Genomic DNA, 26,115 nt, shown 5'->3' on the forward strand with positions numbered 1-26,115 from the left:
TCAGGGAACTTTAAATTAAGACATGGCATTTCTCTTTGATTTCATTCCATTAAAATCATGACATCAATTTAGTGCTAGGCTCAAGAGATTAGATGAGCAATAAAAAAATAAAATAAAATCCTCCTGGTGATATGGATGATTAAATTTACTATATTTTTTTCCAGTGTGCCCTAATCAAGAAGGTAGGAATTTCAGCTTCTGTCTTCTCTCAAGTTACATAGACGGTAAAACAACCTGAAATTTAAACTGTTTCATCACACCTGAAGGAACTAATATCAGAAAATGTTAGTCATAAATCTGCTTTTAGGTTTGAGGCTCTTTATAGCAGCTAACCATATGTTCTCTTGCACTGGTTATGCAGCAGTATTTAGATAGATGGATGGAAGGAAGGAAGGAAAACAGCGTAAGTGATCTTTCTGGTTTCTTTCTGCATTTTGTACTCCCCAAAGATACTGTTGAAAAGGTCACAGGGGGTTATGAAACCTGTTCCAGATTAATGAAGATATTGTGAAGAAAGGAAATATAGCGCCTTCATTTTTAGCTGGGCAATATTATGTTGCTAAAAGTGAACTTTTATGGTCACTGATTTAAAAAAAAAACCCATTGGTAAGAATAGAAACCAATCTGTTACACTTTCATCTGAGTGGGCTGCATAATTAAAGCTGTAGAGCAAACAGAATTATTTCATTTAAGTGGCTTCTCATATTGCCAGACAATCAAGGTATCTGGTGTGATTAGGAATGTGACTTACTAATTGGGATGTGAGGTAGCAGTTCCAGTTTATGGTATTATAAGCTTTCAAACTTACACACAGCTCTTCTTCAGGGCTGGGAGTGTCACAGCTAAATACAAGATAGAACACATTGTTTAGGATTAATATTTAACGCCTATTTCAAGGGACCTTTCAGGGTCATGTGATCCATTAACACCCTTCCAGTCATAGGGAGGAATGGAAGGGAGGGAAGCATCAGGGCAGGGAGGGTGTGTTAGTGGAGTATAGATTGTTATAATATCTATGGTTTCTGTATAATAAAGCTCGTCTCTCTCACCAACAGAAATTGGTCCAATAAAAGATATTACCTCCCTCACCTTGTCTCTCAAGAGAAGGGCAGCTCTTCTCAGCGGAGCCCAGAGCTGGAGCCTGGAGCAGCTCCAGAGCAGTGGAGCTGCAGGTTTTTGCCTGGAGCTGGAGTAGAGCCAGAGCACAGCTCCAAAGCTCTGGTTCTTCTGAGATACTTAACTAAAATAATATTGGACAGAAATCACAAATTGACTTAGCCAAGGCACAGGAGGGTTTACATGCAATTGAAAGTAGAGATAAAGGGGACAAGAGGCAGAAGATATATAGAAAAAAAGCTGTGGCATGAGAACTAAGCCTTCTAGTATGCCATAGAGGAGAATGGTTTGGTTTTGTTCCAGAATTGGACTTGGCAGAGAAAGCTTCATTATGGAGGAGCAGAAACACAGCAGGAGGGAACTCTATAAGATGTGATACACTGTATCTGGTACAAAGCTAACACTGAAGCCCAAAGAATTGAGCCTTTAAACTTTCCAACTGAATTTTTCTCTTGGCCCTCCCCTTTTGTCATCTGCAGTCCTCAGCAGTCACCTGTCCATATCAGAAATCTTTAAAGGGGCACTGTCAGGTAGTTTTAGGCTCATAATTTGTTTTGCAAAAAAACCCTAAATCTTTGCAAAGACAAGCTGCAATAGAGAAATTTCCATTAACTTTAAGTTTTCAGTGGAAACATCTCTTGCAGCATTTGAAACCCAAACATTTGCAATGCTCTGCTTATTCAGGAGAACCAGCAAGTGAGACTGATAGATCATAGATCATTAGGTTGGAAGGGACCTCAAGAGATCATCTAGTCCAACCCACTGCTCAAAGCAAGACCAATCCCCAAATGGCCCCCTCAAGGATTGAACTCACAACCCTGGGTTTAGCAAGCCAATGCTCAAACCACTGAGCTAAACAAAAAAAGTTGAATCAGTATCTATAATTGCCCCAGTAGAGCAGAAAGTAAAACAGACATCATTAGGGCTCTCAGATGTATGGGATTATGTGACATTCCATTCAGTTCAGTCCAGTCCCGGTCCTCCCATACCAATTTCTCAAGCAGCGTACGTCCAGAGAACAAGTTGCTGCTGGCTTCTAGGTGGCAGGAGAAGGAGACTCCTCCTGTTATAGCTCTGTGACCCATGCTTTTCTCTGTCCCTCCTCTCCTAGGAAAAAAGAGGGGGACTAAAGAGCTGGCATGAGCCAACAGTAGATAGGGAAGGGAAGAGGAGGGAGCCATTCTGCAGGGTCCACGCATAATTCAGAGGAAGGAGAAGTGAGGTGGGAGCGGAGCAGAGCTGGGCCCAGGCAGCTGAGCTCTTTCTGGTCCCTATTCTCCTTTTCCCCCTTTGTGAATTGTCAGGTCCTCCTCTTTCTCCCCTTTAACCTATCCAAAATTTTCTCTTAGCTTCTGGGTAGCTCCCCTTCCTTCTTCTTCATGATCCTTTGCAGACAGGGGAGAGAGGAACAGATAGGCCTATAACAAGAGCAGAAGCAGCTTGGGATCAGGCTGGCCCCTGCAACAGCAGCTGCCACCCTCACCCCAAGTTAGAGAGGAATCCAACAGACATTCATTTTGGAGGAGTCTTGCCTTAATAGAAAGGGAGAGAGTGGACCGTGCATTCAGCGTGCAGGAGGGTACCATGAATTAGTGTGGGGATGGGAGAAGCATGAATATTATGGACGGGCTGCTTTAATTTTTTGAGGGGTAACCTGGAAAATGGCTCCTTCCTCCCTATGTCTCCCTTCCTCTGGGGCCCACAAGAAGGCTCAAGAGCCTTCCCCTCACCAGATCCCCACCCTCAGCCCCAAATGACCAAACTATGACAACTGCATTTTGTTTCATGTTCACACAGTACACTACAGATCTCACTGGTTTTTAAGGATCAAACTAGTTTTTAACAATGTGTTTTTGTTGTATGACTCAAACCCATTTTGCAGTCAGTAACAGGCCAGTGTGACCCTTCCATCAACCTGTAATGGATTGCAAAAGCTGGCCCATCAGTTTCACTCAATGAAAAAAACATGTTTTTTATTTAAACCTATTCACATTTAACTCTTATTGAAGTAAATGGATGTTGAGGATGCTCAGCATATTGCACCTTTGGACCTTCTGTGGACAGCCCAAACCAGATCACTCTCATGCACTGAGATTCAGGATATTATCACCTTGCCAAGTTATATCCTTCCTTTTGCAAAATTGTAGGGAATGCTGGAGTATTCATAAGCAGAACTGATATTTACTCTGCCACCTCCTGAAAATGTCTAATATCAGCATAGGGATTATAACAGGATAAGTCATATTTTAGATTCAAGTTCTCAGTCAATGGACTTTGCTTGCTAATTAGACGAGAGGGATCTTGATTGATGCTCTATAAAATTTGTTGTCAGACCGATCAGTGCTAAGAAGTGGAAAAGTCCCATCCCTCCTAATTTCGTACAACAGTCTCAAAGAGAGTAGTCAAGCTAACAAGTGTATATATTGCAGGAGATACCAAATTAGCTACCTTCATAAAAAATTGGGATCCTTTCCTTACAAGAATAGATTAAAAACACCCTTCACTGTCTCCAAACTAGAGTGACAGTAATGTGGAGAATTGCAACTTTCTCCCGCAGTAAGATGTGGAGACTGGATCGAAAATTTTTAATTGATTTTTTCACTGGCTTAAAAAAAATACTTCAATGGACTTTTTCCTCACTAGCGCAGGATATTTTTAGAGACTTGTTAGTTCAGTTTATTTACTCATCCCTTTTTTCGCATGGGACAGACTCCTTGACGAAGTCCGGGAAATCAGAACTCACCCCCAAATTGTTCTCATTTAATTAGCGAACATACAGCGGCTCTATTTAATTGCTGTAAAACATTTCCTTTGTTTGTTACTATGTTCCACTTGAAGATGAGCAAAGTTCTGATAATTTGAAAATCAGAACATGCCTGATGTGAACATCGGCACTGAACAAGATGTTCTACCTGCAATGGTTGATACTGAAGGCTTGGCTACGTGGCAGGTTACTGCACTGCATGTCAGAGTGTGATTCTACAGGGCACTGTCTTGCTGCCCAGGAATGTCCTGTGTGAACGCTGCTACACCACAGCAGAAGTCCCAGTGTGCTGCTGTGCATACTTGTAAGTACAGTATGCTAAGCCTTGCTGCAAGACTTCCGCTGTGCTGTAGCAGTGTCCATGTTTCATATTGTCATAGAGTTTAAGGCCAGAAGGGACCATTAAATCATTTAGTCTGACCTCCTGTATTTATGTGGGACCTTACTGCTCGGTCAGCTTGTGCATTGTAGATTCACATCCTGGCTTGCTGTGTAAACACGCCCTTGGATCTTAAAGCTTAGATTCTGGGGAACTGTGTAAAAATCTATTGAAGGAATTCTCTCACAAGCAAGAAAAGTCTTAACCACTCTTTACTTAAGTGATGGTAAAAGCTTTCCTAGTTGATTGTGACAAAGAAAAACACACATAAGGCAAAAGCGTTTTAGTTTGAATAGAAGAGAATGGAATATACATGGCTGAAAAGGATTATATGTTGCCCCTTTTTATTTTATTTTTTTTAAGTGCCCTTGAAATTCTGTTGCCCTATACTGTTACTTAGGAAAATAAGATGTTTATAGTGCCTCTTAGCACTTATTCAACAAAGGGAGGAAAATATGCCAGAACAACTGTATGTCTCATTTTTAACAACATTGAGGAAACTTTCTGGGCATTATATAGCTTTTAGTTCAGGCTATGAAGGTAATCTAAAGGGGATCTGGTTGTCCTTAAAATAGCTTTCCTTTTCTCCCGAGACTGCATCTCTTCACCTTAATTTTTCCTCTCCATTTGACATTAGTACATCTCTGATCTGTATTGCAGAAACAAGTAAGAGGTAGTAAAATCTGAAGCTGTTCACTCTGATTGCCTATTCTTTTTTTAATCTACATAAAATCCTGTCTCCTGGACTCTTCTTCTAGATTATTTGATTTATTTCTCCTTTCTCTCACTCTCCTCTCTGTCTCAGTCAAAATATAGAGCAGTGGTGGCAACCTGTGGTCCATGGGCCGCACGCGGCCCATCAGGGTAATCTGCTGGTGAACCGCGGCCACCAGAAGCTGCAGGCGGCTGTGCAAATTTAAACAAACTGTCTGATGGCCCGCCAGCAGATTACGCTGACGGGCCGCAGGTTGCCCACCACTGATATAGATCCTCTCTCTTAGATCACCTTTCGTTAGATATCGCCAGATAATATAACTGGTTGTAAGGCTATAGAGATTTCTCTTGACCTGGAAGAGAGAATACCCATCTGTGCTGAGACACCTTTGCTCTGGTAAGAGGACAGGTGCTCCATAGCTATTAATCCTATTTTCATTTACATTTTGCCTCATAATTAGGATATATGTAGTTGTCAAGAGACTGTTTATACCAGATGAGATTTGATTAAGGCTCATTGTGGTGCTGTTTTCTTCATTTGATTAGTTCAAGAGTTTAGCAGAGCCAAACACCACTTAAATGCATCTTTAATTGTAAATTGGGGACTACTTTTCCCCTCCCCTTATTTTAATTCATGGATATTTATTAAGGTCTGACTGGAACAAATCTGTTTCACTAGCTGTGCATCTGCTATTGTGTGCCAGGCACTCCTGGGTGTGGTGGTCTATTCCATCTAGTGGCACCAAGACCACTTAGAAAGAGATTAATGAATTTGCTCTACAGCCTTAGCTAACAGCCGGGTGGCTTTTAGCTGATGCTGTACAGGCTCATGAACTAAGCTCCAGAGGCCCCAGGTTCAATCCCGCCCACCAACAACCAGGGTCTGTCAGCATTACACTATCTCAGCATATAATCTATTAATTATGTGCCACTTGTGATTTTACTGTATCTCAAGTCATATATCTACATTTCAGTGGTCAGACTGTTATTGTTTGCACGTTTTTGCTGCTGTATCTTTCCACATTACTGCTGATTTAAGTGGTGGTGTTCTCAGCTCATAATAATGGTGAGAAAATCTAATTCCCTTTGCTTCTGCCGAAAGAATTAAGTGGAATAAGGAAATGAACAGAAAATTCAATTTGAGAATATCACTTGCTTCTGTTGATGGTTTTGCTAAGAAAACTCACGCTTGGGAGAATAGTGTGAAGTAAAAAAATTGCCTATCCAATAAGAAATCTGTATGATCTATCAATCTTTCCATAAGTAGATGACTAATTTGAAAAACTAAAGTTACTTTGACATCTACAGATCATGAATTTTGAATTGGCTTAGTGGGAAATAGTTTTAAGTACAACTAGACAAATAATTTTATTTTAAGGATGATATGGTCAAAAGTTATATCGTGGTATTATGAAGAGATATAAACAAATCTGCAGTACTTGATCATCTCTTATCCTGGTCACAATATTGCAAAAATTCATTTATTATGTTTGAGAATCAATGACATCTTGCGGTGATAAACTTCATTGATGATTTCTTCTCCAAGCAGGTAAATTCCAAACCTTGGTAATGTCCCTGCCTGCAGGTATATGGGATCTTAGGGAGCAATTACCACACAGGTGGAGTGCCAATAAATTTCTTTATTAAAGGAAAAAGGAAGTGGTGGGAATTTAACAATGAAATACAATGGGATGGGGTGTATAGGGTGTTTACAATAGACAATGATGGGGGGGTTCTTCTTATAGAACAGTGTAGGGAGTTCTAACAGTGGGGTGCAGTAAGTGGGGTTCAGCACAATGGGATACAGTACAGTCAATAAGCAACTCAACTTTATATAGGAACAACTCTAGTTACAGTGTGGAATGCAAAATGTACCAAAAAGAAATGCAAAGTAAAATGGTAGCTTCTATATGAAATGGTCAACAATCTCAGATAGAATGCATTAAGTGGTTAATAGCTATATATATAATGTAACACAGTGGCATCAATGCAAATACAAAGTATATCAGAAAAGTGGAGGCGACCAACGGGGTGTTATAACCACAAGTAAGATGTGAATCACAGTGCAATGATACAATATGGGTGATAAGTGAAATTATGCAATGTAACAGCATAGAAGAAAATTAGTGACTTAATTTGTGAGGTTGTAATAGCAGATAATCTGCAAGAGTGTACCTAAAGGCTGAGTCAAGAAACAGGTGTGGGGAGGGGAGTGAATGATCAGTGGCAACTGATGAGAGGAAAGTGCAGCTGCAAGTAGCGAGAGACTCTGAAGCCCTGCGGGGTGAAGCCCAGAGCAGTCTTCAGGAGCCTGCGGGCTGGACATACAGGAGACAAGAGCAGCTGGAGTGCACTTAAACTTAAGGGGAGTCTAGGAGCAAGCGATGGGAAGGCATGTGGAGAATGGGGGAGACGGCTGAGGGAAGAAACAGGTTGCAGCAGCGGAGAGCACTTCAGGGAAGTTGCGGAGCAGCGGGGTGAAGACAAACAGAGCAGTGTGATGGTGATCTTCGGTAGGGGAGGGGCAGCGGAGAAGCGGGAGCACGAACACAGGGGATATAGGGAGAGGCAGCAGAGAGGAGTAAGGAAGGGCTGGAGGGACACCCAAAAAAAAAAAAAGAGAAGCGGCAAAGGGTTTGGGAGGTTACACCAGTGAGAGAAGCAGCAAGGGGTTACAACAGGGAGACACAGAGAAGTACACAGAGGGGGAGATTGGAGCGGGGGAAAAACAGACACGGGAAAGTTCAGGGAGAGATTGGGACAACGGGAAGATGAATTCAAACAGCAAAAACCTTATCTATCATCTAACTTAATCAAATTTATATAAAATGACAAGCAGCTTATACAAAGTAACAAAACAGGTACAGAATACGACCAGGCAATGGCTTTTTTAAATCTATCTTAACCAACGACTAGGCAAAACAACAAATATCACAATTCTAAGCAAACTATAACAAGCAACTATATGGAGCAACGAAACAGCAACTATAGCAAGGCAGGTGAAACTTACAAGCGCTACAATCTTAGCAAACTATGACTTATTAAACTAAAAAGCAAAACCTATGGTGCACCTTATGCTATGGGGAGGTCATAGAGGGCAGAGTAGTATGTGCCCAGGATACAGCTCCCAAGGCAGCCCCCCCAAGGAAGCCAAGGGATGGTGGCTGCAGCAGTGGATATGGCTGAAAGCAGTGAGCCTCAAAGCAAAGCCCACAGGAGCAGAGCTTAGCGGCGGCACAAACTTATTTTAGCGGCTAAGCACCATGGAGTTTGAGAGGTTTTAAGACACAGACCAAGGTTTAGCTTGAGTCTGTGTGCTGGAGAAACAGAGCCAGCAGCTAAAATAATAAAATAAAAGTATAGAAAGTTTCAGAGGGATTCTTACCAGTCCCCAAGGTAGCAGCAAAGGCAGAAGCAGCAACAACATAGAAGAAGCAAGGAGGGCTCGGTACAGTCTCGATAATCAGGAGATCTCTCAGGCAGTAATTCGTTCTTCATGGGAGGGGTTTGTTTTTTTTTTAAAAACGGGGGTACGCTCAAAATAAAATGAGAGCGGAGAAAGGACCCCCCAGAACCCCTGGCTGATCAGACCAGGCAGCAATGCAGGAACCTTTCCGATGTTTGTTTTAAAGATGCCTGTTTTTAAAGGCAGACTCAGGCAGTTTCCCACCAGTAATCCTGATCGGCTCCCTCTGTCACAGGGGAGGAGACCTGGGAAAAACTGCAGGTAAGCACAGAGACGTACCTGGGCAGAGGCCTGAACAATAGGTGTGAGTTCACACCTCAGGACTCAAAAGCACACGAGGCCTATGACTCATGCCCAGGATCTTAAAAACACATTAGGTCTTGCAGCTCTGGACATTGCCTACCCTACACAAAGCCCAGGTTTAACAAGGTGATAACAGGACCAACCCTTTGAACAGGGCAGTGGTCCCACTTAGCACGCAGCACAAGTGGCCATCCCTTTGAGAAGGGCAATGGCTGTTGGTAAACAACTTAAGGGGCCCTCCCTTTGAGAAGGGCCGTGGCCCTGTAAACAACTTAACAGCCAGGGAAGGGCGGCCACAGGAGGAGAACAAAAACAAAATGGAGTATGGGGCAGCTGTAAGAAACAAAATGGAGTAGGGGGATAGCTGTAACAGACAGGTAAATATGTAACACTGTATCTTGGTGATACCCAAATTTAGAGACAGGTTTGCCAACTAGGAGAGGAGACCTTGAGGGATTTATGTGGCTCAGTGAGAATACAGTTAGATTGTTCATCAGTGGGCATTCCACAGCTGAAAGTTGATTTATTTCTGAAGATGAATTTTTTATTACAGACATGGCAGGATGTTTGCAAGTTGGTAGAAGATAGATGAGATTTAAAAGTGTAAAAATTCATGGAGAGAAAACTATTAAATTGTTTGTCTGATTTCTTACCATGTGCTTGAGTGCTAGGTACTCTGAAATCCACCTTAAAAACAAAATGTTCATTTATTCATAATTAAAATACTATGTGAATCGATGTGCGAAGATGGATCTCGATACTGCAAAACTTAAGCATCACTGTTGTACGATCTCGAGACTACAGGGAATATCTCAGAATTTCCTGTGTTCTTGTAAGTGCATGTGGGATTAGTCTGGTCTAAGATAACTATTAAAATAGCTGTCTGTGTAATTCTCCTTTCCTGAATTCTTGACTTTTGGAGGAATTGGCATCCTTTAGTATAGTTCTTTCCTTCATCTTTGGAATGTGGATCATGGTTTTCAGTGCTCCCTTGCTTCTCGGATACATAGTTTGAATTTGGCAATGTTCACTCTCAGTTTGTGGTGTTAAAAATACAGATTGTTTGAAGACCTTTTGTGCCTTTTAACATATGGATCTTCTCCAAAACCCGCTTGAGCTGTTGGCTAACTTACTCTGAATTCCAGCTGAAGGAATGGTATTTCCAGTTTTGTGTTCTCTTCAGAGCCATGATTTTTTTGAAATGCTAAGTTGATTCACATTTTTTCATCTGATTTTGTTTTTTAATCTTAAAGTAGTATCCTTTAACTGTCTCCATTTCCTATACAGATGTCTCAGATTGGCTGTAGATGTGGAAATAATTCTGATAACCCTCTGTTAAAAGTAAAGATAATATCAGTAATTCAGAAGTTTGTGATCTGTTTGCCACATTCAATTTCTTTCTAAATTAATAATTTCCTTGACACCACAATTAAAATATTACAGAAGACATGGAAGACGATAGGTTAAATCAATTGTTTATGATACCATTTGCAATAGGACTGTTCACTTTATAAATGGTCACAAATAAAACTTAAAATAAGCATTCTTCATTTGCAAAGATCTGGTTTTTCACTGGGGATCCAGTGTTGCTTCAAGATGTTAATCAGAGTTCTTATTTATATTGGAAGCTGAAGTGATCATACCATACTTTTGCACCCAGGTAGTCATTCATTTTTCAGTTGTTCAATTTTTAAAGCTTTCCTTCTTCTTCGAGTGCTTGCTCATATGAATTCCAATTAGGTGTGCGCGCGCAGCATGCACGTTCGTCGGAAGATTTTTACCCTAGCAACACTCGGTGGGTCGGCTGGGTCGCTCCCTAGAGTGGCGCCACCATGGCACCAGATATATACCCCTGCCGACCCAATGGCCATTCAGTTCCTTCTTACCAACCATGTCGGCCGTTGGAACAGTGGAGCGCAGCTTAGCTGGTCTCCACTTCCCTGGCTACTCGTAGTTCTCCCATTATTCTTGTGTATATAGTTGAAATTTCTATAGTTGCAGTTAATTCTTCTTCATTTTTATAACATTGTTAGTGTTAGTTAAGAGGGGCTCGGGGATTAGCCCCTTCCTCGCACCTGGTGCCAGGCCCATGCCCGGTTCACCGGGTTTCAGACCGTGCTCAGCCTGTCACAAGCCGATGCCAACAAGAGATCCCCACGGCTCCTGCCTTTAGTGCCTCAGGGAATCCCACCTCACCGATAAGTGCCGGATCTGCAAGGCCTTCAAGCCGAGGACGAAAAAGGAGCAGGACTTTCGTCTCAAACAGTTCCTGATGGAGGCAGATCTTACTCCTCTGCCCTCGGCACCGAGCGCTGGTCAATCCACGGGCAGAAGCGCTTCTTCGGCACCGGATCACACTGGTACTGCTAAGGCCTCTCGGCACCGACCATTGCCGGCACCGACGTCTACTTGGCACCGTTCTCTCTCCCCGTGGGTGAAGAGACGTAAGACTCATGTTGCTTCTGTGCCACCTGCACCGCACCCAGAGCACCCGGCTAGATCGGACCGCCCGGCACCTACACCTGCCAGGCACCGACAACGTTGGCACCGTCGATTCCGGTCCTGCAAGGGCCGTTGAGTCCGGTACCTAAAAGTTGAAACCAGTTGAGTCCAGTACCTAAAAGTTGAAACCAGTGTTCACAGACAACGCAACGGCCATGTATTACATAAACAAGCAGGGAGGGACACAGTCCTCCCCCCTTTGTCAGGAAGCCATCCAGCTTTGGGACTTCTGTATAGCCCACTCGATAGACCTGGTAGCGTCTTTTCTCCCAGGGGTTTGGAGCACTCTGGCGTATCGACTCAGCAGATCCTTCCTGTCCCACCAGTGGTCGATTCGTCTGGACATTATTCAATTCTGTTTTCCAGAAGTGGGGCTTTCCCCGTATAGACTTCTTCGCTTCCCGTGAGAACAGGAAATGCCAGATGTTCTGCTCCTTCCAAGGCCTCTCCCCGGGCTCGATCTCGGATGTTTTCCTGATGCCGTGGACAAGCCAACTGCTTTATGCCTTTCCACCATTCCCGCTAGTTTCACAGGGTCCTGATAAAGCTCCGCAGGGACAGAGCTCCCTTGATCATGATCGCTCCAGCATGGCCCAGGCAGCATTGGTACACCATGCTGCTCGACCTGTCGATAGCCAACCCAATTACCCTGCCTCTTCGCCCAGACCGCATAACTCAGGACCACGGCACACTTCACCACCCAGACCTGCAGTCACTTCACCTCACAGCATGGCTGCTGCATGGTTAAGCGAGTCCGAATTACATTGCTCTGCCTCAGTACAAGTACTCCTGGGTAGCAGGAAACCTTCCACTCAGTCAACGTATCTGGCCAAGTGGAAGTGTTTCTCCTGCTAGTGCGAAACGCATAATGTTACTCCCACCGAGGTCTCGATCCCCACCATCTTGGACTACCTCTGGTCTCTCAAACAACAGGGCCTAGCGGTGGTATCATTGAGGGTGCACTTGACGGCCACCTCTACTTTCCATCTAGAGGAAAGTGGCCGCTCCGTGTTCTCACACCCTATGGTTTCTAGGTTCCTCAAGGGCTTGGACCGCCTATACCCCCAAGTACGCTATCCCGCCCCAACCTGGGACCTCAACCTGGTTCTAACCAGACTTATGTCTTCCCCTTTGAGCCATTAGCAACCTGCTCACTACTATACCTGTCCTGGAAGACAGCTTTCCTTGTAGCCATTACATCAGCCAGACAAATCTCCGAGCTTAGGGCTCTCACGGTGGACCCACTGTATATTGTGTTTCACAAGGACAAGGTGCAGTTGTGACCACACTCAGCTTTCCTCCCTAAAGTGGTTATCGGCCCAGGATATCTTCCTTCCGGTCTTCCTCCCGAAGCCACACTCGTCACGATGGGAACAACAGTTGCACTCCCTAGACGTCCATAGAGCGCTCGCATTTTATATCGAGCAGACAAAACCCTTTCATAAAATGCCCCAACTCTTCATCGCAGTGGCAGACCGAATGAAGGGCCTACTTGTCTTCTCCCAGAGGATCTCATCTTGGGTGATGGCGTGCATCCGTACTTGTTATGACTTGGCTTATGTCCCCTTGAGCCACCTCATTGCACATTCTACCAGGGCTCAGGCTTCATCTGCCGCCTTCCTGGCTCATATACCCATCCAGGAGATATGTCGCGCAGCTACCTGGTCCTCCGTCCACACCTTTGCCTCACATTACGCTCTGGTTCAACAGTCCAGAGATGATGCAGCGTTTGGCTCAGCAGTTCTGCATTCTACAACATCTCACTTCGACCCCACCGCCTAGGTAAGGCTTGGGAATAACCTAATTGGAATTGATATGAGCAAGTACTCAAAGAAGAAAGGACGGTTACTCACCTTTGTAACTGTTGTTCTTCGAGATGTGTTGCTCATATCCATTCCAAACCCGCCCTCCTTCCCCTCTGTCGGAGTGGCCAGCAAGAAGGAACTGAAGGGCCGTTGGGTCGGCAGGGGTATATATCTGGCGCCATGGCGGCGCCACTCTAGGGGGCGACCCAGCCGACCCACCGAGTGTTGCTAGGGTAAAAATCTTCCGACGAATGTGCACGCGGCGCGCGCGCACCTAATTGGAATGGATATGAGCAAGACATCTCAAAGAACAACAGTTACAAAGGTGAGTAACTGTCTTTTTTGAAAAGCTCTGTTGCTTTTCATACTGTGGAAATCATTCTGTGGAGGAATGTCCAGAGGAACATCAGTTTGTTTAATGGCTGTGCTCCATAGACTTAAAAGTAACTAAGGCTGGCAGTCCACCAGAAGGATTTTGGAACCTTTAACAAACTCTGTGTATTTTTATAAATGACTGTCTAAAACAAGTGGTTGCACCAATAAAAGAAAATAGTTAATGTAAAATTTAGCATTTTGTAACTATATTAAGATATTGTTTTGATAGTCCAGTAAAATGCTAATGAACAGGATGATTAAAGTTTTTCAAAAGATAACTTCAGAAAACACAATACTTCAGGGACAGTATGGAAAATTTATAATATGGCTTGTACACCAGGCCTTCATGATCTTGCAAAGCATGCAATTGCAGGCCCTTCACTTCCAAATTTAAGTGAATAAGAAATGAAAAGGAGAAATCTGTGGCAGAGTTTGGGGGGGTAGGGGAGAAGTTTACTTTCATGGAGAGCCTTACAAAAAGAGACTTGTCTTTTCTGATTTGTTTCTATAGGGCTAGCACTGTGTAGCCTTGACCTACAATATTACAGCCTTTTACTACAGTATTATGGAGATGCTGGCTGTGACTTAATACTTAAGTTTGAGCTCAATTTTGCTCTTAAAACGGGGATTCAACCTCTTTGTTTTGTATGAAAAATAGAAAGTATTCTCCACAAACTTGATTCATGATATCACTACAGGACAGAGTTAAAGTTGTTTGGGTGTCTTAACTGTGCATTCCTTACCTTAACATCTTTAGGTTTCTTTTAAGTGAATTTCCTGGGTATACGTGCGGGGTTTTGAGATAATTACATTACACCCCATAATGCATTGACTCTTATGTTACCGATATATGCTCTCAACCTTAACTTCATTTTAATGGGTTTTTTATGTCTGGGAGTAAATAATAAATATATTTACTTAAAAATAAAAAATATTTATAGTGTGACTAGATTCTCAAGGTTAAAAAAGCAGGACTCTTCTCCTGTGGGAACAGAGTTCAAAGAGGTATGGTTTTAGTAAGTGTCAGGGCAGTGTGCATATGTTAATGTTTGCAGCTGGGAAAGAAAAAGCAAAGGCTTCCTATTCATCCTCCTTTTAAGAAAGTCCCTGGTTCTGACTCACAGGATGTCTCTTTTTTTTTTTTTTTTGATCGTTTGTTTTGTTTACACAATAACTTTTGTTTATGAATAATGGGCATCCAGCAATAGTATATGGCAGTTCAGTTCAATTAAACAGTGTGAGTTACAATTTTATAACAAGGGTCCTTCAAGGTGCAATGACTTGGAGTTGCAGACACACCACAGGATGCTGCTGGTTATTCCCCTCTAGCCCACTAGGGAATTGGGTATCTTCAGAGGGGAAAAATAGGGCCCATAAGAGAGGCTAAATTTCATCCAGGAGGGCAGTAAGATTCAGAGAAGACTTTTTTTTCCATCTTGTTCTTTCCCCCTTTTGTCATAGCAAAAAATGAAGTGCAGAAAGCAAAATTTTTTTTTCTTGCTTTTGTGCTTTTACAGGGCTGAAACTTGTTCACAGTTAATCAAACACTATAGTTGTAACAGATTTTTAGTACGTACAGTAGGTCACCTTTTCTGGAATTCTGTAGTTGCTTTTTTTTTTAATTCTTTCAAAAGATGCTATTTAAAGAGACTTGTCACTAAGCTGTTTTGGGGATGCAATGAACACTTGGTTTCCTACAGGCCCTTTTCTTGCATTATTTATTGATGACTAGAAATAAATCTACACGTTGTTACGTTACTGTTCAGAAATGTATTATTTTGGCTGGTTATTCACAAGAAGCTGTGACACTGTTGCTTCTTTTCATTTCTTTAGTTTTGAAGCAGGAATTTATCCTCATTTTTTGCAAACTATAGATCCAGATACTGATCTTTAATTCACACAGGAGTAGTAAATACACAACAGGATTTCTTTTGAGAACCCCTGGCCTAGACAGTCTACAAACAGGACTTAAGCATTTGTGGTTTACCATAGTCTGAGGTGCGGTATAAACCATAAATGTTTGTGGGGTGCCTAGATTAATGTTTATAGCTGTGAATATATTAAATTAATTGAGAATAAGTTACATTAAAACTGCAACAAAAATTATGGTCTAAACATATCTTGTATCATTTTTCAGGGCATGGGAAAATTCTTCATGTTGTAATACTGTGTTAGAATGGTGTAACATTTGGTACAACATCACTGAAGTGCATTATGGTATGGTAGAGTTGCTCCAAAACTGTATGCATGTGAGAACCCATCTTAACAAAGCAACACGGCAACACTGCAGAGTGTCATTAGCAAATGTGTTTGGTGTGAATGGGCAGCTCCAAATAGAGGAATGGATGAATTACCAAAGAATCCCTTCTGATGAACTAGAACTCAGCTTCCCCCAGTGTCTGTAAGGAACTGGGGTCAGGTGTGGTTAGAAAGTATTGTAGAGTGTCAGTCTTAGGCCTTGTTTACATGAGAAAGGTATACTGGTTTCTACTCAGTTTAAGTAAGCTGGTGTCTTGTGCAAACACTCTGATTTCAGTTAATCTCTTATCTCAATTTAGCCTTATTTGGTAAGGAATCAGTTTCAGATACATGGATATAAACATATTTAACTGAAATAAGAGTGCCCCCACAAGGGATTTATTGTTTTAGTTAAATCTATAGTTCTTCCATCTGTACCCAAGACTTTAGAGTACTCAGATTGCAGCGTTGGGTACAATCAAAAAGAAACACACAGGTATGACATGTTCTTTATAATTGCAAGATTAACCAGATCTGTCTGGGAGTCCCGGGAACTCCAGATTTACTCTCATTTTACTGTTGTTTATGCTATAGAACTTGTTAAATATTAACAAAAGTACAAACAGACACTTCAGTCAGTGATTTGTTGGCATTTTAAGAGATGCTTAATGCTGTGATAAATTGGAAGGACCCATTTTACAACATAAAATAATAGATGTGGCTCCATCTTCAATTATAGTGTCAAGTGCTCCTTTTACCTTCCTCGTCTGTTTAAATCAGTATTCTTTGAAGTTTAATAACATGGTGCATGTTAACATCTTTTAATTTACTATTTTCTCAGTAGTAATGTTTGCATATGAGAACTATATCCACAGTATATGTTAATCATTCAACTGATGGCTGTCTGATAACTATCTTTAACTTTTTAAGCATGCTTAACTGAGAAATAGAAGCTCTTCGTGGTTCAGTGGCATTGGTCTTTTCCCATGAAAAATGTGTTTTGAAATCCTCCTGCCCCAGCCTCCAATATTTGCATCTAACAGCGTCTTGGCGGATTCTCCTGAATTTCAGAATTTCTTCCAGGTCCTCTCTTACATTTGTGTGCTCTTAAAAATTTACCTTTACTTTAAACAGCGTTAAATGATTAGTAGTAGTATATACTTTTGCTGCAGTAGCTCCTTAAAACCCTATATCCCATGATAACTGCACTCATGTTTAAAGTAAGATTTTTTTTTAAATAGTTCTGTAATTTGAAACAGACTTATAGTTACCACTGTTGCTTCTTTTTGATCAGGGTAAGAATGTGCACCAGGGCAACATAAAGTTCCATTCAGTTAGATTTCTAGCTGTTATAGCTACAGTTTTTGTTAGTAATGCTGCAGATTTTCTGACTTATCCTCTTTATTAAAAGTAGGATCATTGAGGATCCAGACCAACATCACACTAAAGCAGGATACATGATTCCAAATCTTCATAACTGTTAATACTTACTAGGCATATTCTTTTACCTCCAAGAATTATTACTATCTTGTAGAGTAAGCTAGTGTTCTAAAACAGAGTAATACAGATTCTTGGTACACTCAGCTGTGCTTCCACCACTGAGGAAGAAGGAACAATAGGTCTGCCTAGTTGTTTATACTATATAGAAGTAGCACTGTATATTGAGTCATTTAGGAGTTTTCCTGTCAGTGGTTACACAACAATATTTTAGCTGGGTAAACAGAATTACTTTAGAGAATCGACAGTTAAACAGAGTGACTGTTTATCAAAGTGTGCAATTCCCATTTCAAATTAGGCTAAACAGTGAACACTGAGCAGGAGAAAATGGATCATTATCCAGAGAATTTTTAGTAAACTGAAGATTGAAACAAATTATTAGGCCATTTTGGTTTGCCAACTCTTGTTCTCTGCTTCCCTTCCCATTATTGCTGGTGATTTACCAACATACTTAATCTGAAATAGAAACTTTCTCCTTTCTGACTGGTTACCTCCTGATTCATTCAGTGCTATCAAAATGTATTATCTGGGACCACAGTCGAAGAACCAGGCAAGAGAGAAAAGAGACTGCTTTTTTCAGGCACAACATGCTAAGAATTCACAATGCTGTGAAAGGAAATACAGGAAAAACTACAAGACAGTTAAATGGGTTTCCACTCCCACCTCTGTCACTGAATCACTCTGTAACCTTTAGTAAATCATATAAACTTTGTTCCACAGCTTCCCCAACTGTGAAATGCAAACAGGGTAGTCTGGTACCTACAATACTGGACTGGAAGTCAGGCGACCTGGGTTCTAGTCAAAGCTCTGCCACTGGCCTGCTGTGTGACTATTGGCAAGTCACAGCATCTTTGTGCCTCAGTTTCCCTTCCCCACCTTCATCTTGTCTATCTAAATGTAAGCTCTTTGGGTTAGGGACTGTGTTACTGTGAATTTGTACAGTGTCTAATGCAATGGGGCCCTGATCTCAGGTGGAGCCTCTAGGCCTCTGTAAACAAGTAGTAATTCTAAAGCACTTGGAGACACAGCATTAAATGCTAAGTAGTAATATATACTTTTGCTGCAGTAGCTCCTTAAACCCACATATCCCATGATAACTGCAGAGAGCTGTTGCCTATTTCTCCTATGTCCTGGATGAAACCACAGACTCTTCCAGTTTTAGATATGAATGAACTGCAAGGGGATGGGGGTTGTCTTTTTAATTTGTTACTATGAAAGGGATGCGATCAACTTGAAATTGTCCATTTAAAAAAGGGAGTAGTTTCAGATACTGCCATTGTTTGAGTTCCTCCATCGATTTTTACAATCACATTTTCCTCTTTTTATAAACATTTTCTCTCCCTTGTTCCAGTGTGAAGAGTCTGCACTAATGAGGGGAACTGTGTTTAGTATTGTATAGTATTCATTTAGTATTGCTAAATGCATAAAGAAAATGTACAGAAAAAGTAGACATATATTTTTCTCCTATTTTTCAGTTCCAGTAATTCTACGTCTTACGTGTAAAAAATTGGTTTTAAATTTTTATTTTTTTTAAGATGAAGAATTTCCCATAAAATATACAAAGAGCAAGTTTGTATAAGTGGATGGACATGATGTTGAAAATCCCATTTTGTGGACTCTGGATAAGCTGGTATTTTGCGTCTCTGCAGGCAAACAAATGAGTAACTGGACTTGTTTCCAAAGTGGAACTGATTTCTAAGCTTCCTGTGTAGTCTAATTGGTAGATTAGAAAAGGGTGTATTTTAATTGTGAGAAGAAATTAAAACTAAATGTGAAAGAATTTGGATAATATTTTCCATGTTTGTCTTTTCAGATAATTAAACTCAAAGCAGAGGCTCGTCTTGATCTGCTAAAGCAGATAGGGGTATCTGTTGATACGTGGTTGAAGAGTGCAATGAATCAAGTGATGGAAGAACTGGAGAATGAACGCTGGGCAAGCCTTCCTGCAGTGAACAATAATGGCTCTTCACACCTGGTACTGTCTCCCGTTTGTAACCTTGATCTCTTGTTTCTCTTTGAACCTTGGCTAATGTGCATCCTGGACACTGGTACATAGATCACAATTAATGCAGGATAAAACAGGAAGAAAGAAATTTGAGGAAGCATAGCTGTTTGACAGCTAACGCTAGGAAACTTCAGTGTAACTTTTATGTACCTTGATTTCCCTATCAGGTGTTTTACACTAATCTGTAGCGAAGCGACGGCTCACAGGTGCAGCACCTTCTGCTGGTTGTCTAGGAATTAGCTCTTTTCCAGCATACAGAGCGCCCTCTGGAGGCCAGTGTCTCACCTGCAGCTGGCCCTGTGTCCCTCCTGGACCCTGATGCCCTTTGCCTCAGGGTTCTGTCCCAGCAGGACCCCCACACTCTGGGTCTCCCCTCTCCAGGGAACACCCAACGCTCTAAACCCACCTTGCCTCAGTGGCTACTGCCAGTCGTCATCTAGCCCCTGCTCACTGGGGCAAACTTCAGTCTGTAATGGCCACTCATCACTGGCAAGAGGGTTAGACCTGCTGCGTCTGCCTATCCCCGGGCTGCACCTCTGCAGCCCCAGTACCTGTTTAGACCTTGACCAAGGCCTCAGTCGGGTGAGTTGCCAGGCTGGAGCTTCCCAGTTCCTCTTGCCCTTTTCCCCAGCCCTGCTCTGCTTCAGGTACCATATGTTCCCCAGCAGCGAGGCCCTCTCCCTCCAGGGCTGGAGAGAGACTGCCCTGCTGCTCTTATAGGGCCCAGCCTGGCCCTGATTGCCTCACAGCCTTTTTCTATTGGCTCCCCAGAGCTGTTTTTAACCCCTTCAGGGCTGGAGCAGGGTGACCACCCCGCTACACCATCTCAATGGTGCATAGGATAATTGAATGAAAGGGAGCATTCATAAAATTTAGAAAACACCTAGATGATTTAAGAGCCTAAATCCTATTTTCAAAAGTAACTGAGGCACTTAATCTCTTAAATTCCACCGACTTTCACTGAGACTTGAACTCCTAAGTGCCTTTAAGTCACTTTTGAAAGTGAGAGTTGGGCTCCAAAGTCATTAGATGCTTGTGAACATTTTACGGTATGTCAATAGTTTAGCTACAAAGCAATTAAATCAGGCCAATCCAAAAATACAAGAATAGGTTTGTATAGGCTGTAATTAAGGCTACGTTTATGTTACTGAGGTCATGGAAGTCACAGAATCCATGACTTCCAGAGACGACCTTAACATTCTCTGGCAGCCAGTGGGGCCCTGGCAGGGTTCCAGCGACAAGCGACGGGGCCCCTGCAAAGTTCCAGTGACAGGTGGCAGGCTCCTGAGGGTGGCCCTCCTTAGGGTTCCAGCAACAGGCTACAGCCTCACACAAGGGGAAGGGGAACATCTCGGGCAAGCGGCTGGGGATGTCCCATTTTCTCTTTGGGAAATACGGTCACCCTGCAACTCCCAGCCACTGTGAGCAGAGGGTGGACCCCACAGCTCCCAGCCATGGAGCTGCCGCAGCAAAAGCTGCTTCCATGAATTTTTGTTTTACCCATGACCTGTCCATGACTTTTACTAAAAATAACCATGACAAAATCTTGTCTACAGTTGTTTACAGAGTAGGCAAAGTAGGCCATAAGTCTCCCACACTTACTTGGATGTTCAACTCTGGAAGAGATTAATTTTTTTAATCTAATTCAAGAAGCAGGAAAAGTTAATATTTTTCTTTTCCCCCTCACCCTGCCCAAAGAGTAATGTGTCTCAAAATAAACACTAACAAACACTGATAAAAATTGTCTAAACCAAGAAATCCTATTTAAAAAAACAGAAAGAAAGAACTAAAAAAGAGCTGGTAATCTTATTTTTCTTATATGGCATGCAATGCTGAGATGTCACCATTGGCAGTAAAACTAGCCAGTCTGTTGCTCTTCATTGGAAGCAGGCAAAAATAAAATTCCTGAAAGTTTAGTTAGCTTGCCTCAAACAGAATGTCAGATTTTATATATCCACTTAGCATATGGCAAAGCACGTAAAGTTCAACGGCTTTTACAAACTTGGTCTCAATTACGGGGGAGAGCGGAGGGAGGAGTGCTTTTTTAATTGCAGTGGGCAAATGCCTTTGCTATTTGTGGTTAAATTCACACTTCGCATGCCTTTGAGGACGGGCTTTTCTTCCCTGGCTGCCCTCAAGAAACAGAAGGGCCTGCTCAGCCACGATGCAGCATTTACACGCACCCATCTGCTTACCACCTTTCCTTGACTCTTTTGTATCTTTATCATTTTCTTGTCAATGGCCGAGTATTCTGGTGGCAAACCCTCACAGATGAGTCTCTTGTTTGAAATTCAGAATGTTGTGTCTGCATCCATCTAATTTCTGCACAAGAAGCAGAAATCCAGTGGAAGTCTCTTGAATTCACTCTGTTCATTGTGCTTTGGCTTCCAGAAAATATTGGACTTATACTCCAAACTTTATTAAAAGTTATCTATGCTACAGGCTATTTACAATCCTTGTTCTCACAACTCTGTCTCTGGGACAGGGATTCCCAGGGGTGGTGTTACAATTAGCGACTTGAGTCTCACAAAATTCAGTGCCAGGTTTCAGACTTCCCAGGGCACAAGAGCGTTCTCATCCGGGTTTTGGTTTAAGCCCTTTCAAGCGACAATAGATGAGAATAGCTGCATTGCTATGTTTAACTGTATCTTTTCCCTTTCTTCTCCTTCTACCCAACCTCCTTCAGCTTCCTGTTGCAGAAACTGGATTCTTCCCAGTACCCTTCCTCTATCCAATCAGACATGCAAACAGTTGGCTCCACATCTAAAGCTAGTGCCAGTCCCTCGCAAGCTGGCAGATGCTACAGAGTGGGAGGATAAAATGTAATTTCCATTTTCCCCCTTTATACATACACACTCCCTTGTGTAAAAAGGATTATATTGACCTTGGCAGGCCAGATGAGGACAGCCCATAGATGGTATTTCTTAAAGCTGTTACAGACATTACTTTACTTACTATTTTAAAAATTTACTGCTTGCTTTTCATACGAGATGCACTTTCACTTCACTCCCTAGGAGCAGGCAGTTTTTAATGTAAAGGCTTCAACCTTCTACCTGTGCTTTGTCATGCACAGCTGAGCAAAGTGTGTGTTCTTTGTGTCTGGTCTTGTTATGAGATCATTTGTTCACCAGAGCTCTAAATGAAGTGTCTTTTAATGAGTTATAAATTAAAAAATAGCGTAACTGAAATAGCTTGATATCTCAATATTGTACAATACAATATTGCATACAATATTGTAAAAAGCCTAAGGAATCACCTCACATAGGCAGCTGGCTGGCTTTGTGATGTAATGGAGAAATGCACAGTTTGGGGACAGAATACTAAATTATTTATTCTACTTAGGTGCCAGCTAAAGCTTTTCTCACAATTTTGTGATTTAATGCCACCTGGAAAATGGGTTGATACTGCTGTTCTATATTAGTGTAATTGGGATGACGCAGTCTGTTTATCCTATGAAAGAGGAAGAGAATGATGGCCGGTTTTGGTAGTCACTCGTGACTCTCAACTCTGCTGAGATGGATAATAATCAAAACTAATGTGCAGTTTTTAAAAAAAATAACCAGAAAATAAAAACCAACCAACCAATAATCATGAGTGTACTTTCCAGGTGGCTGGTTAGCTGTGAACTTGGAACTGTGATTGCTTGGATGATTGTATTGGGATAGTATCTTTCACCTTTTAGGTTCAAATTCAGCCCACATTATCATTTGATAGTTTTCCAGCAGCCTGTGTAAAATGATTTATGGTCTTGAGCCAGAGGTGTCCACATCACAGTTGCAACTGATGGAACCTTTGCAGTTTCAGCAGAACTGTCAAAGGAGTGAGTGGGTATGAAATCTCAACTCCTTTTACTCCTAGAAGTTGTTCATCCAAGTCAGAATAGAAGTGAATTGATTTTTTCTGCTGTTGATGGAGCTCTGTCTGTTCTGAGGATAAAGAAAAGAATTCTGGATAGTAATTTAGTCACCAGCACTAAATCTGCCCAAATGTATGTGTGTATATAGTTGAGACAAGATAATTAAATTATCTAACATAATGATATGTAAATAATGCCCTGTCACTTTTTTTATGATTTTATTCTTGTTGGGTTCAGTTTGTGTGCCTTTGTTGTTGCTGACACATTTGTTCTGTGTTCACATTGTCATCCATTAGCAGTTTTTGTATAGAAAGAAAAGCCATATAAATCAAATCTTTAGGGCTTCAGTATCTTGAATGTTGTTTTCTCCTCTTTCTGTTTTATATCTCTGCCTTTCAAATAGATTCTAGTCAAGGGGTTTTTGAATAGTCGCATTATCAACATTAAAATGTATTTTTCTTCTTTATATTAGAAAACCAGAACCAGATGTTTTATGAACAAGTGTTTCTAAATACGATATGTTACTTTCCATGATGTTTCACATGGATCTCAGCTACAGGTTCAGCAGCGGCTGATTTGAGGGAGACCGGGCTTAGCAAATGATATTTGTAGGAACTGTGAAGACCTTGAATTTACCTTAATCTGCGGTGGTGAAATTAAAAAAGACAATGTGTTAACTAGGTAGAATATTAAATACTTTTTGTTACAACAGTCTCTCTTAACATTCAGTCTGGGCTTTGGTGGAAAGACTGGTCTAAATTCATCTGTTATTACAAAGCTATAATCCAGTCAAAATAATTAGTACAGTGAATTTAGTTAGTGCACTACCTAGCTTCAAATATGGCTGAGGTAAACTGAGAAAATGAGTTGGTTGCTCCCATGCAAAGTTGTGAACATCAGTCTGTATCACAAAATCCCCACATCCTATGTCATTCTGCTCAGGCAATGACTAAGACTAGAATATTAAGGATGTTGCAGGTGTGGCCTGAAGTGTTTTGGCAGAACAGATTTGGGAAGTCTGCACAGTAGCCGTCTGCCCTACACCTCGCTCTGCTGTGCGGCCTGCCTTCTTGCTTCATGAGGCGCACAAAATTCACTAAATTAAACAAATTACAAAGAATAAATAAACAGTTAAGAATTGTAAAATCTAGCAGTGTGGCCTTTGGTTTTGAAAGGTGGCTTTTTTTTTCATGAGGTAGAAGGTTTATCCAGTGTTTAACCCAGGCACCAAACCAAAGTACAGTGCGTGTCATCACCTCTCAAACTATGTTTACAGAAACTTGTATTTTTTCCAGCCTACCCAATTCTGCCTTTATTTAGCTTTTTATAAATACTTTTTATTTTAATTCTTCTTCCCCTACGGACCTTTTTTTCATATAAACTGAACTGAAAAACTGAATTACTTGGCAGCAATACACTTGAAGGAAAGCTGGTGGTTTTGTTTGTTTTTCGTTTGGTTTTATTTTTTTAGTTTTAGCACTTCATTCTTAGTGCAGCTTCATTTTGTACCTTATGGACATCGGTTCATTGTTCTTTTAACAATGTGGTTCTTTAGTACATTATTCTTTCTCCATTAAACTTTCTACGGTAATCTGAAGAATGACTACTGTACTTGGACTTGTCGCTTCCTTAATACCTCCACGTAACAGTACTCTTTTCTAAACACTTGGGCCCTACATTCCAGCAGTATTCTTACAGTGAAGGTTTAGTGTATGTTTAAAACACAGGTGACTGCTGTTCAGTTAAGAGGGGCTGTTGAGTCCGACATAAATGTTAATTGATAACTTGCATTCTTTGCTTCCGGATATTTGCTCAAACGGATTCCTATTTTCCTGAAGTTATTTATAGAACAAATATATTGATATTTAGTGGTGGCATTTCTCCTTTGGTGTTTTTCAAAGATAGAAACTTAAATTGTAGCACTACTCAGTCACCGGCAGATTTAGAATCTAGAATTTTAAGTGGCTGGAGTTACTATAGAACCTAAACCATCAATTTTACTGTTTTTTTCATCATCATTTTATAATCCAATACAGTTACAAATTGATTTATCTTAATAGCTTAATGCTGATGCAGAAAGGGAGGAAGGGGAAGAATTTGAAGACAGCATGGATGTTTTTGATGATAGTAGTTCCAGTCCTTCTGGAACTCTACGAAATTATCCACTGACCTGCAAAGTCGTTTATTCATATAAGGTTTGTATTTTTTTAAAAATCTCAGTCTCTTATCAGTAGGTGAGTTATCACAGAAACATATAATAAACTTTGTAATAATGATGTCTGTGGGAGTTTTCCCAAGAAAAGACCTCAAGGTTTAGGCCAATAACAATATACATTAAATGTGTAAAGTTATAGTAATGCTATAAATGTATTATTGTAAAAGTTAATAAACTTTTAGCAAGTTTAATAAAGTTGTTAACCACATCTAGGCTCCAGTTCAGCAAGGTACTCGGACATGTCTAACTTTAAATGTGTGGGTCGTCCCATTCACTTCATTGGGCCTACACACATGCTTAACGTTAGACACGTGTATGCCATCTTTCACATAGTGTCTTTCATACCAATGTTCACTAAACATTTTAGTAATAAATTTTACAGAATTAAATAGGTCTGAGCACAGTAGGTGGTGGTGTTCTTGGACACACTTGCTCTCCTTAACTGAAAAACTTACTTATAAATATTAGTGAGAGAATAGAAAAAACCCTTATTAAAATGTTTTTCAAAGGGCTTTTTAAAAAAAAAAATCCAGGACATACAAGTTATAGGGGACTGTATCAAAACTTTATATATTTTTTTTAATTTAGTGTAAAAATATTGAAGGTGACAGTTTCCCTTTAAATTTCTGGTTTCTGTGACGGGCACATACCTGGCAAGTAACGTTCTTCATTTTGTATATGACCTTTGTACATTCCAGGCTTCTCAGCCAGATGAACTGACCATTGAGGAACATGAGGTACTGGAAGTGATTGAAGATGGAGACATGGAAGACTGGGTAAAGGTATTGATTTTCCTTGCGCATTTTCCTTCCTTTATAGCATTTTGAAAGGGGACTGGAAGATCTGTTTTTGTTTCTCATTATGGTCTTTGACAGCAGTA

At 41.2% G+C, this 26,115-nt stretch overlaps 1 protein-coding gene across 2 annotated transcripts in view; it reads left to right on the plus strand.

Moving 5' to 3' along the window:
• The window catches only part of FCHSD2 (FCH and double SH3 domains 2), a 255,056-nt gene that overhangs the window by 218,842 nt on the left and 10,099 nt on the right, over window positions 1-26,115 (plus strand). For both annotated transcript variants that reach the window (XM_030557388.1, XM_030557397.1), the window contains 3 exons: window positions 18,973-19,134; window positions 25,081-25,215; window positions 25,934-26,017. In XM_030557388.1, the coding sequence (XP_030413248.1) occupies window positions 18,973-19,134; window positions 25,081-25,215; window positions 25,934-26,017 (381 nt within the window). The remainder of the gene's footprint in view (window positions 1-18,972; window positions 19,135-25,080; window positions 25,216-25,933; window positions 26,018-26,115) is intronic.

Source organism: Gopherus evgoodei, chromosome 1 (assembly GCF_007399415.2).
Source record: "Gopherus evgoodei ecotype Sinaloan lineage chromosome 1, rGopEvg1_v1.p, whole genome shotgun sequence".
In the NCBI taxonomy this organism is placed as follows: domain Eukaryota; kingdom Metazoa; phylum Chordata; order Testudines; family Testudinidae; genus Gopherus; species Gopherus evgoodei.